This window comes from Epinephelus lanceolatus, chromosome 12 (assembly GCF_041903045.1).
Source record: "Epinephelus lanceolatus isolate andai-2023 chromosome 12, ASM4190304v1, whole genome shotgun sequence".
In the NCBI taxonomy this organism is placed as follows: Eukaryota; Metazoa; Chordata; class Actinopteri; order Perciformes; family Serranidae; genus Epinephelus; species Epinephelus lanceolatus.
The window spans coordinates 5,339,988-5,357,264 of NC_135745.1; the positions used below are offsets into that span (position 1 = coordinate 5,339,988).

The following is a 17,277-nucleotide window of genomic DNA, read 5'->3' on the forward strand; positions in this document are numbered from 1 at the left end:
CAATTGTGTGTTGTATCCAGTTAGCAATAAAATCAAAGTTAGTGGTGTAGTGAGAAGAAATGTCAAAAAATGATTACCTGCAATGCCATGTGTCCCAAATTTTGTTGATTGACTTGATTGAGTTGAAGTGTTAAATTGTTTTTCTTCAAGTATTCATGATTAAATCAAATTTCTGATTCAAAGTTCCTACTAAAATCTGTAAAGTAGTTCTTTTAGTCTGCTTGAGGTAATTTTAGGTTTTAATGTATTGTGACAGGTTATTTTTGTTCAACAATTGTTATCGTAAATGAGTGTTGTCTAACACATTACAGGCAAAAAAAAAAACACTCTGCAGAATTCCTCAGATTTTCATTTTGGATGACTGCTGAAAACATTAAAAAAAATCTGCAGATTCCATTTGGGCCCACTGATCAGTTTAGCACAGAGCCTGAGATACACAGTATTTAATAAGCATCATCATGTCTTGAAAACATTCACACACAACGAAATGATAATATAGGAGGAAGCTGGAGTGGTGGAGGGATTTAGATTAGAGCTCAGAAAATGAAATGAGGACTATTCCTACCTGAACTACTGCGAGGCTCCATTAGAACCTCTCCACACCAAAGAAAAACATAAAGTAGAAGCAGTAGTGTAGCAGGTGTCCTGGTTGCTGTTCGGGAGCTGTCCTTTCCAGAAATCAACTTAAACAAACTTAGTGTAACACTGGACTCTGAGTTGACTAACCCTGGGGTGAGTCTTCAATTCCAGTTCAGTTACCTTTGTGTTACATTTGAGTTACAGTAAGCACATGCATGGTGAATTTTTAAAAAATGCCAACAATGGAGATACTTCAAGTCACAGTGCAGAGCCTTCATTTTAATCAAGTAGATTTTTGCAAAATTCAGTATTTATTTTTTTCAACAGAGTTGTTATTAATGTGGTTAGGTTAGCTCACACAAAACAAAAACAACAAGAACTCCACGTCACACACAGTACCCACCTGAGGACAGAAAAATAAATGAATTAATAACAATAAATACTTATAAAAAGCATTCCCATGGGGATGCTCTCAGTACCACAACCAGCTATGATGTATATCATTGTATAGATGCCCTTAAGGTGTCTTACAGACAGAAATAATAACAGCACATTAGTAATGCAGGAGTGAAGGGAATTCTGGGAAAGTGCAATTGCAGAACCTGGCTGTCCTAGTTGTGATTCTTTTCACTCTTTTAAAAGATGAGAGGAAGTTAAAAAGATGGTTTGTATGGTGAGAGGAGACATGAAGAATATTGTGTCCCTTCCTCTGCAGTCTAATGGTGAAGATTTCAGTGAGGAATGACAGCTGATTTTGGCACATTGCAAACTGTTTTGTTCAGATGTTTCCTGATTTGTTTTAGGTGTTTCCATACCACAGTTATTCCAAAGGTGAGGATGCTCTCAAAACTTGCATCAAAATTTTTCCGAAAAAAATGTTTTTGCTGTGCTTCCTTAAAGCCACAGTGTGTAGGAATTTCTCCCATCTAACGTTGAAATCGTATATTGCATTCAAACAGATAGCGCACTCTAGCGCTTCACTGTTTCAAACGAGTATTGCAACTACGGTAGCTGCTGTGTACCAAAAAGCTATGATAACATTGATGAAACCATGTCATCCGATACTTCATGGAGTATTCATTCAGGCTCTTACACAGACACACGCGACACGAGTTGAAACCCCCTCCTCACCATGCTGGCTGTGTTTACAACGTAGGACTGTTGGGGCGGGTGTAAATCGAAACAAACCAATCACGTCTTGTTTTTTGACAACTGACAAGTGGCTCAGCCTCACACACCTCATCCCTCTCCTGCATCACTGCACTGCTGACAGCTGCTAACAGCTGTTAGCAGCTAGCGGCGCTGGCCTGTGATTACATTACCTTACTCCTTCAGCAGGTCTCTCCACCTGGGAACGGCTACCCCGATGCGCGCTTTCTTGGCGATGAGGGTTCTCTCTCCCATGATGCATGATCCTACATTATGCTCAAAGAGTGGGACTTTGTAATGCTGCAGTAGTGCCGGGGAAGTAGTGAAGCGCCTCTTGCTCCTCTCCTTCAGCTTCTCAGTCACGCAGTGCTGGCCTGGCTCTCAACAAAAATGCAGAGGGTGTGCTGTATGTCCCTTGCTGGCAGATGTATTCTCAAGATGGTGAAACGTTATGGAACCCCCCAGACGACTTGCCCGCACAATGTGCAAACAAATCCGAAATTCTCCTTTTACGAGAGTGAGTCAGATTATTGGTGGAGGTAATAGTACACCAATGATGACATATTTATGAATGCAGACATCAATTTTTGCCAATAAACAACTGAAAATGCTACACAATCTCCCTTTAAGCATGATCATAGTGTTGACTTCCCATTTTTAAGAAGAAGAGATTGTTACGCTCAAGAAGTTGTTAGTGCTCCACCTGTTGGATTTCCTGATCATGTATGACTTAAGATAGATGGCTACTATGTCTCTTATGGACTCTTGTCTAAGCTCTTTGTACTACCTGTCTCAATTCTTGTGTGTGTGTATCAGATGAGGACTTTGGCAGCAGTAAGAGCATGGCCCTGGTGGTACGTGGTGAAGGAGGTCCATATTACCCAGACTCCTACTGCTCCTCCCTGCAGGATGGAGGAGGAGGTCACCTCAGCATTGCCTCCTCCCAGTGTAGTGCTCCTCCCTCTCTCACTGCGGACATGGTGGATGCCGGGGTCACAGGGATCCCAGGGGGGTTGCAACAGTACCGGGCCTCCATTAAACCCTTGATGGGCTATGGAGACAGCATGGAGCACCAGACCCGCTCCCTCCACAGGTACACACAATGATTTAAACTCAATCCAGACACACATACAGTGTCATTCTTTGGAAACAGTGACACAAACGCTTCATTCAAGCGTGTGCAGGAGGAGGCGGCAACACAGATCAGGAAGTAGGGGGCTGACAGAGGTCATGAGCCTGATTGAGCCAGCTACCATTGCAACTGCAGCATACAGTAACTCAGTAACTATGCTATCTATACTAGGTCTGCAGATCCACCAGGCTGTTCCTGATATTACCTTTAATCATTTTCAAAGCTGGGCAAAATGGATGAAACCAATATCATGATCAAATATCAGACAGTGTTTGAGCAGCTACTCTGTCACAGATGCAATGTTAGAGCAGCTGGTGTGGCTATTTACAGTGCAGCCAGACAAACTCAGGTCGTTTAAATAAAGAAATCAAAACCGTTATCAGGTTTCACGCTGCACACATAGCCAGTAGTTTTCCACACAAAAGCAGGGCGCATTATAAAGAGTCGGAAGTGAAGGTGTGCAGCCTGTCACCTCCATCTCTTTATCTGACATTCACTGTGGCTGCTCCTCACTGTTCCACTGCTACCTGGCAGGTTTACAGCTGGCCCACTGACAGCATCATCAAATAAATGACTGCTGTCTTGTTCTGAAAATTTATGATACTACAGTTTGTGCTAACATCAGTGATAAATATAGCAGGCCCTATTAAAACTTCCTATAGTGCATAGTCTTAAGTGTATGGTGCAAGTGAATTCAGGGCATCCACCTCCACTTTTGATAGTTAAACAGTGCATAATATAGGTGCAAAGTAGGGCACAAGGGGCAAAGGTATTTAGCCCAGTCCCATTTCTTCTTTTAACCCCTTCCCTCTCATTTTTATTGCCCCTTTGCCCCTCAGAAGTTACAAGGGGTAGTGGTTGAAATCTTTTTTTATGAAACAGGACAACCCAACAAGACCCTGAGATGTTATCAGTAGACATTTATGGCATTATCGTAAGCAGATGCAACTATGGTAATAACGGTTGTATCATAATGGCATTTATAATGATTCTCGCAATTACCAGGCCACTGGCTGTGCTCTGCAGGCTATCATTAGTCTGCGCTGATATTAGAGGAGCGGTAACAAGTGCAACTGTTTTGCTGCTGGACTTTAGGTAATTACGGGTGTCATATACACCATTAAAGGGGGAAATATCCCATTGAACATGGAAATAATGTAATATATAGCCAGTTAGCAAAAGAAACATCACACTACCAGCATTTTTTTTTGTTATGCTTGTTACACAAAAAGGGCCATATTGAATTAAAACAACATTAAACTAACATAATGTGATAGTTGTCATAATTTTAAAATATTGATTTATGAAGAAAATACATTTGTGGGTTTCTTTTGTTGCTCGAACAGCCATATTGCTGATGATTTCTCATAACACTTGGTTTGGAGTGTGCCTCTGAAAAACCTGCATTTAGAAGGCCATGTAGCCCTAACACTTCGCCCTATCCCTCTATCCCAATGAGAATTATTACACCCTACCCCTAGATGTGAACACACAAAACAGAGATGTAAAGGACTAAGTGGTATGGACAAGGGGTGTGTTGGGATTGAACCTTAGGTCCTTAATTATTCAAAGGTGTGTTTAGGGTGTAACACAATTTCAACCAATCAGAGCGTCATCTCCTATTCATTTTAATAGCCTGGTGCACATGCAGCTGGCACAATGCTATTTACATGGTGAATTTGGGAAATTGGAGCAGCGAGCAGTTACAGCTGAGCATAATGCATGAAGAGCAGTGATATCCCTGCAGCAAATATCATGGGACAGTTAAGCAGCAAAACTAAAAACATTAGTGATAAACTTGACAGAAGAAACAGAACTTAACATTCAGCATCTAAAATAATCAATGAAGTTACGTTGCTCTTCGTGCGTAAATGTGCACAGCGTCTCACTTAATGTGGAGTCGGACAGCAGCTCTGCTTTGATCTCTGCTATGTTCTCATTTTACAGAAAGTAATTAATATTTTCCTCATTAATGATGTATTAATTCACCCATCCACAACCTATCCTAACCCATGTCCCTGTGTGTGTAACAAGCAGAGTGTACGTGTTTTGTGAACAGGCCTATGTAGGAGCATCTTACCATCTAAATAATGGGCCCTTAAAATAGCAGGAAAATTCTGTGGCATTCTGACTTCAGACAGGATATTAATGGTCAATGGTGCAATCACATTCTAATGCCTCAAAACAGCAATACGCCAGCAATGTGCAGGACCCCACCTCATTTTAAGAATTACATAGCCGTCGCCACACAGATGATTACTTATACAACGTGGGCACTAGCCATGAAAATGACAACTGCGTAGGTCTGAAACTAACAATGACAGTTAAGCTGCGTTGCGCTGCGCAACAAGCGCAGGGAGGAAGAACTGATCATGGACATCAGCTAAAGTAATGATTGATTTGAATACAGCAGTAGCATTTTTATAAGTGGGGACCCCACCACACTCTGGCTATGAACCCAGTGTTCATGTAACTTGGTGTGTATGAGTCCATCCTTTGTTCCACCTGTTTCTCCACCATCCAGGCAGAAGAACAGGAAGTATGGAGACAGCCAGCTTCCACCACTAGGAATTAAAACCCCACCCCCTTCCCCTCACAGAGTCAATGAAGTCAGGATGACTGAGGGACAGATCATCGGAGGGGTGGGCCTGGTGTCTCCAGACAGGATGTCTCCCATTCGCCGGTCCCTGCGGCGGGACAGTAACGGAGTCACGGTGGAGATTGTGAACAGAAGTAGAGGGAGTGGCTCATCGTCCTCTACCTCATCTGTTTTTGTGGACAGCCCTCTGGGACAACCAGAGAGACTGTTTCAGGGTCACGTGCCTGCCAGCAATGCCCAGAGGTGAGCAGAGAGCCAGAGTAATCTCCATACTTATTGTAAGCACTTTATGAGGTACAGCATATTTTAAAGCTTAGCTTCAAGCTACACAGCATTAGCTATGTATTTTTTTTTTCTTCTTAATTTTCAAGTCTGTGTTGATGTTCAGGGGATGGTGTCAGTGATTTTGCATGTTTATCCTGTAAGAGTTTATCTGAATTCACTTTTGACTCATAAACAGTCATGCCTAAAGGGTGGAGTCTATAAATGTAATCCAATACACTTTTTATCAACTTCAGCAAATATCTCCTCACAGTCCGCTAGCTGTCTGTTCTGAGTGTGCACTGAAAAAAAATCTGGTGTTCATACACATCCCTGGCTCTCAAAATGGGAAACAAACAAAGAGGCACACAACGCTATCATGCTCTGCTCATGCACAGAACAGGGGAAAGGCCAAGCCTGTATAAAGAGAAAGGCAGTGTGAGCAATAGGGACTGTAAGGTGGAGCTTCTAAAGGAGCATTAACAGGAGGGATCTATTTGGGTGTTTAAGTTATACTATGCAGGATTGTCCATTACCGTTGATTATAATTTGATAATAATAATAATTACTTTCACTTCCGCTGGCCAGTGTAAGTAATTATTATTATTATCAATATATGGATTGACAGAAGAGGAGTTTACTCAGAGCCACAAGGTGTAATCTGTTGACCACTAATGAGACTCAGGTGTGGGTCATTGTGGACTTTGCCTCCAGTTTAAATGAACTGTTTTCTCTCTGTCAGTATCTACCTGATGAAGGTCCATGACCAAAACGTTGTAGTCTAATAAATTTAACCTTTTTTTGCAAGTGCAGACAGTGTGCGGGTGTTCCCCTTTTTGATATCCAAAAAGTCAAAAGTCAGCTTTACTGTGACATCATAATGTTCTGCTAAAACACTTTCCTGGCCATTACTCAATGTCATATTTCAAGAACAGAAGGGGAGACATTTGGTCAGATACTGAATTGGTGACACGAATCTTGGGTGCCCACCTTAAAACTGTGCTGATTGTATAGTATAAACATACTAGCATATACATGTGTTTCTATTTTTTAGTGAGAGAATGAAAGCCATGGAGGAGCAGATAGCCAGTCTGGCAGGTCTAGTGCACAGTGCTCTGTCTATGGGATCAGATATTCCAGGAGTCAAAGACGCCATCAGGTCTGTAACACCTGCCCTTAAACTTTTCAACCAACAGTGGCTTTAATTCAGCAGCAGCCGTTCACACATCCAACATGTTCTTAAGATTCATTCACAGTATGTAATCTCTAAAATTAAACCAGGAAATAATTCTAGATAACAGAGTAGACCTGTGCTAATCATTTCTGGATATAGCAAAATGAGTTCTGTATACTGAATGAACTCTGGCTACACCAAGGGTGGTTGGGTTTATTATGTTACTATCTGTGTGTCTTTTCAGTGAGAGCTCTCAACGTAAACTCCTCAACAACAGACCCGGTGAGATCTTATTATTATTATTATTATTATTATTCATTCATTTATTTTAAAATTTTAACAGATGGTGATACCTGCCACCAACAATGCACTCATTATGCTTTGAATGTGATCATATCTTTAAAATCTCCCTTCTCTGGCCCTCAGGAGTATCTTCTGAGCCTCAGATCCCTGCTGCTGGGATTGACAGCTTTAGTCCCGCCCCTCTGGCTCTTCAGGCCCCTCCCTCTGACGGCGGTTTGCAGCAGAGCTTGGTGTTAGCAAAGAGAAATGTGTTTGAGCTGCGACTGCAACTCAACCAACTCAGACACTTACAGGTACTGACCTGTGTACTCACTCATGAAAAGAATGAATGCATGCAAAGAAAAAAAAAGTTATTTTTTGACTGATATTGCAATTGGGATATGAATCACAGTCTTAGTGGGAATGGGAATTTTTGCATTCATTTTCACTAAAAACAATATAAAAAATGGGGTCTGTTGCAGACAAACGTGTTACCTTATGTCTGCAATATGATTTGTAGAACTAGGTATCTCCATAGCACCACAGTGCTTTATTTAAAATGGTATGTTTTGATATATTTTACCTTCATCAAAAAAACAAACAAAAAAAAAAACAACACATACTGGGATTTGGATATTGCATTGGCCGATGGCCATATTGAGATTTTGATAATATTTCAACTAATTTTGCAGCCCTAATGAGAACTTTATTTTGTGTTTTTCTCTCACACAGCTATTTAAACATACAGTAACATACAGTAGCTAGTCAACATGCTTTTCTCAAATGCTATCTGTATAATAATAGTGTTATTAATAGGGCCATCATAATCATCCTCTGTGGACAATAATGTCCACACCACATTTTATGGCAATGAAGTCCGTAGTTGTAGCTGAAATATCTTGGACCAAAGAGATGGAGGGAGAGACTGACCAACCAACACTGCCTTCCCTCAGGCCTCACCACTAGCTCAGCAAAAAACTTCTGTTGTTGAATCCTAATTCTTGAGTTGTGTTCTACGTGTTCCAGCTGTCAAACCAGGAGAGTGTCAGTTCAATGCTGCGGATGGCAGGTCAGGAGCTGGCGGTGCTGATGTATGATCGCTTGGCTCAGTCTGAGGAGGCAGTGTACAGACGGAGAGCAGAGATGGAGGAGGAGAGGATCCGCTACCTGGCTACAGAGGAGAGAATACTTACACAGCTTCGGTAAGAGTTTGAATTAACTCAAGAGTATATGTTTTTGAAGGAAAACTGTAGCTTTTGTAAGTAACACATTCATTCTCTCAATGAAAACCCCTTGTGCTGTAGTTTGGTTCTTTTCATTTACTTTTTATATTTTTTTTTTATTTATAATGCATTTGTCCTTTTCATGGGATTTTCTGACAAAACTAGTAACCATAACCTCTGTGAGATAATAACATGAAGAGTTTGAAGAGTTTAAGACAATAGGTTGACCCTAACACTTCCCTTACACCCATAACCCTCTGTAATTATATACATTCACTGGGATTCAAGGTGCAATGTGAAAGATATGGCCAGAATTTTAGTTTAAAACATTTAAAGGCTTATGTATGAACTTATGTTACCATTAGAATGCGGGGAAGTAACAGTTTTGACATTGTCAAAGAGGTCTGTGTATTGTGTTACAGAAATATCTACTGAAATGAGCCTACTACCCAGCTTACCAGCTCTATCCTGTCTTGTAATACCACTTGTACCAGTGATCGTTTTATGTCCTTGACTTTCTCATCCATACTGGAAAAGTATTCTTTGGTCCCGGCTTGCTTGCTCAGTGCAATGAGTACGTGGTCAACTGAACACTGTCTGCAGAAAGCACAAACAAAGTTTACAGTTAATACTTCGGTCAACACGGCCAACCTGACCAACCAGGCCAATCTAGCCAGCAGGCTCACTAGCCTCATTTGGTCAAGGTCCGTACTCATGATCCAGGTGAGACTGTTCATCCCTCATTCAAGTCCATGATCTTAAATTGCTGCCTCAATCGAAACATTGTTCAAAGCCAAACTACTGTGTGTCAGAGCCAGATAATCTGAGATTTGAAACCCAAAAACCAAAACCCAAAATCTGCTGGATTTCGGCAAAGACTGTCAAAACTGAGAAACACACAAAGTACGAACAGGGCTACTAATGACAACTGAAACTGAAAACCACTCCTACTGGCATCGATATATGGTTTTGACGCAGCTGCTTTCTTGCCACTATAGTCTTCAAACTGAGCTAAGCAAGCTATAATGTAAACTGCAGATTGACGGCACACTTAAAGGCGCTGTATGTAAGAATGTGGCCAAAACGGTTACTGCACTTAAATTCAAAATACGGCCGCGAGTCGTGCCCCCCCTGCCCTACAGATTCGAGGTTGCTGGACAGCGGCACGCTGGAGACTGATTTATTTGCCCACGGGTGGCTGCCGTGGCAGGGCCGCGTCGCCATGTCCTTGATCTTCGGTTTTCCAACGGACCATTCGAGCAAGTCCGGCTTCTCTGCTGCTAACGCTGCTGCTGGGATACAGCTGAGGAGACTGCTAATGCTATGTACTGGGACACTGCTAACGCTGCTGCCAGGATACAGCTGAGGAGACTGCTAATGCTAGTACTGGGACACTGCTAATGCTGCTTGCTGTGCTGCTGTAGCTCAGTCATAACTGTAACTGATGCTGAGACTCTACTGACTGCGTGACTGGTAGACGGCGGTGGATGGCGCAACAGGCCAAAACACAAATTCAAAACATAAACATGATTTGTGGACCGTAAAAAAATTTTTTAAATGCGAATATTCTGGCTGTACTATTGTTGTTGGTGAGATCAGTATGTTATATGAAAATTATTCCTTAGTCTCTGTGACATATTAGGAGGATTTTATGACTATTTGCTTTATATTTCTTACATATAGCTCCTTTAAAAATTATAAGATAGCAGTTGTATTTTGATCGGCTCCCAGAGTTTATGCAGTGGTTTAGTTTTGCTTGTTCTTGCCCTGGGGTAGAAATTCATTCATTCATTCATCTTCTAACGGCTTCATCCTCTTGAGGGTCGCGGGGGGGCTGGAGCCTATCCCAGCTGACATCGGGCGAGAGGCAGGGTACACCCTGGACAGGTCGCCAGACTATCGCAGGGCTGACACATAGAGACAAACAACCATTCACGCTCATATTCACACCTACGGACAATTTAGAGTTATCAATTAACCTAGTCCCCAATCTGCATGTCTTTGGACTGTGGGAGGAAGCCGGAGTGCCCGGAGAGAACCCACGCTGACACGGGGAGAACATGCAAACTCCGCACAGAAGGGCTCCCATGCCCGGGATCGAACCGGGAACCTTCTTGCTGTGAGGCGACAGTGCTAACCACCACACCACCGTGCCACCCTGGGGTAGAAATACTGCTGCCTATTAGTTTGGAGCATGTGGCCAGGCATTACACCTTTAAAACACTGAGGCCTTCAGTCATTGACATGCAACTGTTCAATTTCCAGCAGACAACAAGCTGAGCAGAGAAACACTGGATCACTCTACCAAACTTGGACTCTCCATTGGTGGCCATGATTTCTAAAGTGGCAATTTAGCCTTTTCAACATTTACACACTTGCTCTGACATCATGCCCCTTGTGATGTCACAGCTGCTAAAGTTAAATCATTGGTGACATGCAAGACACAGCACAGCAACATCTTTAGGCAGAGACAAAATGTGAAGAAACATATTGTTAAAAATAGAGCCAGGGGGATGGGAAGTGATTTGATCGGGTGTGACATGGGTTTCCAGAGACATCAGAACTCATTTTCATGTTAGCATGCTACACACTGACTTCATAGCAAAGATGACTCTGTGCAAACAGAAGCCTGGCATTTATCAAGCATCATGAGTAGGAGTTTTAGAATGAGTTGTGTAACAATTATCCCTCCGCACACCAATCCAAATCATGTACATCATTAACAAAATACCAACACAACACATCATGAAAGCATTAGCTTCACTAGTTAAAGTCTTACGGTTTATTTTTTTCAGCTCAAGTGCTGAGCAAATAGCACATGACAGTTAGACATGACAATTTATTTGTATAGAGAGCTAAAGAGTTAGCTTCTGTTCAACTAGCTTTTAGATCTCTATGTATATTGACTTGTAGGATCTCTTTTGTCAGTCTATCTGAAAAGCTGAAAATATGTTAGCTGCTCTGTTCATATTCTCAACTAAACTGGTATTAACTATACTGCACTGTTTAATTGAATTAGCACTACATCATTTTAAACAAGATAAGAAAAGACAATTCTGTTGTTAGTCAGTTATGAATTTCAGCTAAAGGCAAGCTGTCAACATACCACTGAAGTTTTAGTTCATACATACTGAAAACGTAATTGTTGTATCTTAATTACAAAACGCTACACTAAATTATTCAATTCGATATTTAGTTAAGCAGGATCCCAAGGCGCAGCCAGGGGAGGAAGGGGTCCAGTTTGGGGACCTCTGCTTTTTGAAGATAAGATGGTTCTGTTGGCTTCATCACACTGTGACGTCCAGCATGGCAATGGGACTGTTTGCAGCTGAGTGTGCAGCGATCAGGATTAGAGTCAGCACCTCCAAATCTGCGACCATGGTTCTCTACCTAAAAATGGTGGATTGCCCCGTCTGGGTTGGGAGACAGTTACTACCTCAAGGAGTTCAAGTATCTTGAAGTCCCAGAATACACTGGAGGGATTTCATATCTCATCTGGCCTGCTCTTTGCCCTAGGCTAAGGGAGTTTGGCTTGGAGCTAAAACAAAAAATGTTCATACTAGCACAAACCTGACACATTCCAAGTGGGATATCCCTGGCTTTAGCCTAGGGCTTGCAGGGTTAGCCCCAGGTTTACAGGGTTATCCCCTGAAAATAGACTTAACTAAAAGGTCCCAGTGGAAGTAAACAATATAGTTTTAGAATATAAACATGAGTTATGTGTTCCAACTCACATTTAACCCAGGGCTAGTAGAAGTGCAGTGTGAGTGGTATAGCCCTTGGCTCAGGTTAACCCTGGGTATAAAGGTGCTGAGTTGGCCCAAAGTCAACTTTAGCCCTGGGCTATCCTTAGCCCTGGGCTAAGAGAATGCATTGTAAAAAGCCTAATTGTGTTTATTTTAGCTGGCTCTGGTTTAGGGAGATGGCATTCCCATTTATAACCCTGCCTATAAAGCTCTGATTGGTCAGTTGTTTTTCTACAAAGGAAAGCAGTCATCAGTAAGCACAACACTAGACCTGCTTTATTTGAAAAAAACTGAGATGAGGGCAGTGAATTCTAGAAAAGGGCTTCCATCTATCCTTTATCTTGCACTTATCCTTTACAAGGTCGCGGGGGGGTTGGAGCTGATCCCAGCTGACATTGGGCGAGAGGCGGGTACACCTTGGACAGGCCGACACATAGAGACAGACAGCCATTCACGCTCACATTTACACCCACGGGCAATAACCATGTCTTAAGACTGTGGGAGAAAGCAAACCCACGCTGAGAAAATGCGTTAACTCCACACAGTAGGGCCCAGGGTTCCAAACCAGAACCCTCCTGGTGTGAGGTACTTCCAACCAGCCACAACAGGGATCAGACTTGAACTCTGTACAGTTAGCTGTAACTAAAATCTGTAACTAACTAAACTAAAATCACATAAATTCCATGACCAGTGCCTTTACAGGTCACTGTAGGCCCTACAAAGACTAATCCGAACCAAAACAAGGACTAAGTACCAGCTTGCATCATATGTTCTGATAGTTTAAATGGATTTTAAAATGATGACATATATTAAAACCAGCAGCGCTGTAATGCTGCTCTGAGAGGCCATAGTATGAGCAGGAACTGAGCAGTTAATGATGTGCAATATCATCAATGCCCACATTAGCCATCTCAGTCAATGTAGTAACAAGCAAAGAGGGAATTTTTCCTTCATGCTGAACCATGAAAGTGAAGTTGACCTTAATTAGCTCAGTGTATGTACATTATATATCCTGCAGAGAAACCTGTGCGTCTAATCATTTTGTATGTACATGAATATCAATAGAGTTCATACCCATTGGTCTTTTAAATTGTAAAAAAGAAATCGTGGGCAACAACTGCTTTACACAGCTGCAGAACCAGAAAATGACACAAATTTAATTTGACATAATGCGCTGCTTCACATTTCCCACACAGGTGATAATTCCACTGGGCACATATCTGTTTGGGTCATTTGGGGCAGGTAGGACAAGGGGAAAGAAGTCATGCTGTCTGGTTGTCAAATAAGCCATTCATCTGGTTATGCACACTGTTAAGAGTAAGAAATCTTCTTTGTGAAAGATGAAGACATTCCGATGAGGTTGAAATCAAATTCAAATATACTGCTAAAATCAAATCAAATGACCTGGCAGGTTAGAACATTGTGGATGTGGAATTTGCTGTTCCTCCGATCTGCACTTTCCCATGTTTTTCATCATAATTGGACCCCATGGCAGGGCATGTGTCTGCTTGAGTGCATTGTACTGGCAGTGTAGCAGTATGAAAGATGATGAAAGTACAAAAACACTTAATAAAAAAAAAGAAAGAAGTGCAGATGAATTATACCTATTTAGTAATTAATGATGGTACAATACAATGTGTAATAACTTGAAAGCACAATACCTTTTTTGTTGAATTATATGCACCTGCAGACAACTGTGTGGGTATGGGCAACCAGTCCGAAAGGTATCTGAACAGACTCAGTCAGTATACTGAAAATCAGGATGATATGCTCTTAACCTAAAAGGGTTCTCAGTCTGTAGGGCTAAAACAAGAAGTGGCTTTTTAAATATAATATAATGAAATATGTAATTTATTTATTTATTTATTTTAACCTGACAGAACCAACAGAACTATGGAACCCCTCAAGTGTGTTCTCTGCTGCCATCTTGTGTTTACAGCAGCTATTACATAGTTAATTCTTCTGCCTGCGCTGACCGTTAATTCCTCAAGATTTTTGTCTTTTTCACCTTTCAGTGAACTGGAGGACTATGTGGACCATTTGCAACAAAGCTCCGCCTCCAGTGCCAACCAGCCATCAATCACTCTGAGAGACGTGGAGGAGGGAGCAGTCAACCTGCGGAGCGTTGGAGAAACTCTGGCCATCCTTAAAGGTTGGTGGGTCTGGGTTGTATCAAGCATACAGTACTGATTCAAACAGTATATCTCTATTGGCTGATTAAAACATGTAATAATTTGTGTTGGATCGGTACACTGGATGTAAATGTAATCATGACACTTGTCCATGAATCAAAAGAAAGCTGAAGACTATGATTGACAGCTACTTCTGTCCATCTTTGACTGAAGTTTAGTTTTTTCTAGTAGTCTGGAGCCCTAGTGGTTAAACTCAACTTTGTCCCTGTATTGTTCTCTTGGCACTGGATCTGGTGGAACAGGCAGCTGAGCTGAGAAAGACTGTGAGTTGTGGAGATAAATTTACAGGAATAGTAAATAAGAAAAATGCCACCGCTCGTGTTTGGGAGTATTGCCACATATAACTTTATATTAGGTTGACTTCTTTCAACTAGAAATGCAGTTTATTAGCCATTTTATTTTATTTTTTTTTCAGTGGATCATCTCAGTTCAGCCCACTGATGTGTAGGTATCTGCTGCAGCATGTCAGTGGGTCCTCTAGCAATGAGTGCACTCATATATTCATTATTCTGTGGGCCACAAGTATTTAAACCCAGCAAGGCTTATCTAAGCAGACTAATAGCATATCAGAAACAGACTTGTAGACAGTGACATACATGCTACATTGACTTCTGTCACCAAAAGCTAAGATTTTACTTTTCTTTTGTTTGTTTTTACACAAATACCATCATATGCTGTACATCCTGGTGAAATGTCAGGAAGGTGTGAAGATATGAAAAAATACATACCGCACAAGCCTAGTCAAGTGCGTTACCAACACACACAGGACAGCTGATGTGTTTATATCTTTGCAGGACTTGGCATTCTCAAAAAAAGCAGCCCCTGGACATGAGGTCTCTGTCCTGTCACTAGCGCCATACAGCTCGTCAAGTGTCTAGTTATTGTGCTGTTAATGTACATCGCTGTAAGGACGACTAATAAAAACTATAATGAGGTATCTGATCATTAGATTAAGAGAGGAGCCTGTAGAAATGATCACCACTGGTTGTTGATCATGAAGCAGACTCCTCCGCCCCTTGGTCTTCCCTGATTCATTTGTCCAGTCCTGGCAGTGAATTGAGACCCCTGCTGGAGCAATGGCCAAGTCTGGGATCTAAGGGCGGTGCCAAGTCTCAGTGAGAACCATAATGTCACATTAAAAGGCCAGCATACTCCTGAGTTTATCCAGCTTATTATCCAGTGACTGGACATTAGCTGAAAGAATACTTACAGGAGGAGGCTGGTTTGCAAGTTTCCCACACCTAATTAGGACCCTGGCCTGCAACTCTTGTTATGCCTCAATGCCAGCAATACCCATGGCCAGAGGTGTTATGTTTTTGGGTTGTCCATCTCTCTCATTCCCATGATAATAATAAGCTGACAATATACTTTAATGTCTCTCATTTGTATCCACTTATCACCCGACCAGCCTATTGTGTTCAGGGTTGCAGGACCACTAGAATTCATTATTAACTTAATAAACATGGTGATATGCAGTTTTATAAAGTTAACACAGAGTAAATGTATTTTTACATTTCATTTGGTGGTATTACAGGTGAGTTTCCAGAGCTACAGGTGAAGATGCGCTCAGTGCTGAGGCTGGAGGTGGAGGCAGTGCGTTTCCTGAAGGAGGAGCCACATAAGATGGACTCCATGCTGAAGAGGGTTAAAGCCCTGACTGAAGCTCTCAGTTCTCTCCGCAGGTGCTCATTAACTTCACTCAGAAGTAAAACAGTTATGTTTAACAGGGAAATAATCCTGATGGATGTCTTTGTCCTTCTTGTTATCAACAGGTGTGTATCAGAGTCAACCCCCCCAGCCAGATCAGCTCAGGTGGAGCCTCTAAAGGTGCTGGAAACAGATCAGGGACCCCTGAAGACCCAGAGCCCCCAGAGCTCCCCCAAACCTCAGCCTAGATCCTTGGTCAGAGCTCCTCTTCCCAACCCGCCTCTCTCTGGGAGTCAGGCTGAGGTCAGTCCAGCGGGCTCAGCCTCCCCTGTCATGGCCCGCAGAATGAACGCAGCAGCAACAGTGATCCAGCCCTCCCATCATCACCCCAGCCCCCCACTGACACCCACCCATGGACGAGACTCACCCACTGTGGCCAAGGTACTGCACTGATGATTGGTCCATTTGCTGAATGATTATAAAATCACAAAATGTGAGACAGTGTGTATAAACAGGTGTTTTTGTTAGGAAACAGCCTGTTGTGTAGAATGTAAGAAATGTTGTTGTGTTGTGAAGGTGAGTCCTCGCAGCAGAGAGGGCAGCCCTGCCCTGCAGAAGAGACCGGGCCCACAGGAGAGCCACACTGAACAGACCACCGTAAAACACACAGAGACACATACTGAGGTCAGTGTTCAATATATACTCACTCCCTGTTATTCTGTTTCATTCCTCTAATGTTTTGGCATTACAAGGCTGATTATTGAGTGGGCGCTCGAGACATTACTCAAACTCATTAATTCAGTCATTATCTGTAACCGCCTTTCCTGTTAGGGTGTGCTGGAGCCTATTCCAGCTGTCACTGGGTGAGAGGTGAGAGGACAGGTCGCCAGACTAACACATACAGACAGGCCTTGCCATAATAGCTTATCATAGTGCTTAGGAGGTTATTCACTGAGTGCTGATCCTTTCTCTAGAGCACAAACGTCTTGTGTTTATTTGAATACAGACAGACAACAGTTCATGCTCATGTTCACACCTACAGCCAATTTAGAGTGAGCAGTTAACCTAACATGCATGTCTTTGGATATGTACTCAAACTTTTAAAATGCTATATCTTCAGAAGCTTGCCATCAGGAATCATACTTGGCACACCCATAGGGCCCATTGTTTTAAGGAAGAATTACCCAGGTTTTATTTAAAGATCAGATAGCTGTAATAATGTCTCCAAAAGTTGGACTTCTCCAAGAGGAAGTTGAAACATTTATAAGTGATTGTAAAATTATGACCCCATAT

At 42.1% G+C, this 17,277-nt stretch overlaps 1 protein-coding gene across 2 annotated transcripts in view; it reads left to right on the forward strand.

Moving 5' to 3' along the window:
* Nucleotides 1-17,277, forward strand: part of LOC117272259 (uncharacterized) — a 163,398-nt gene that overhangs the window by 116,493 nt on the left and 29,628 nt on the right. For both annotated transcript variants that reach the window (XM_078172892.1, XM_033651079.2), the window contains exons 7-16: nt 2,545-2,821; nt 5,385-5,702; nt 6,775-6,879; nt 7,139-7,176; nt 7,321-7,490; nt 8,203-8,378; nt 14,161-14,297; nt 15,872-16,019; nt 16,110-16,425; nt 16,561-16,668. In XM_078172892.1, coding sequence (XP_078029018.1) covers nt 2,545-2,821; nt 5,385-5,702; nt 6,775-6,879; nt 7,139-7,176; nt 7,321-7,490; nt 8,203-8,378; nt 14,161-14,297; nt 15,872-16,019; nt 16,110-16,425; nt 16,561-16,668 — 1,793 coding nt within the window. The remainder of the gene's footprint in view (nt 1-2,544; nt 2,822-5,384; nt 5,703-6,774; nt 6,880-7,138; nt 7,177-7,320; nt 7,491-8,202; nt 8,379-14,160; nt 14,298-15,871; nt 16,020-16,109; nt 16,426-16,560; nt 16,669-17,277) is intronic.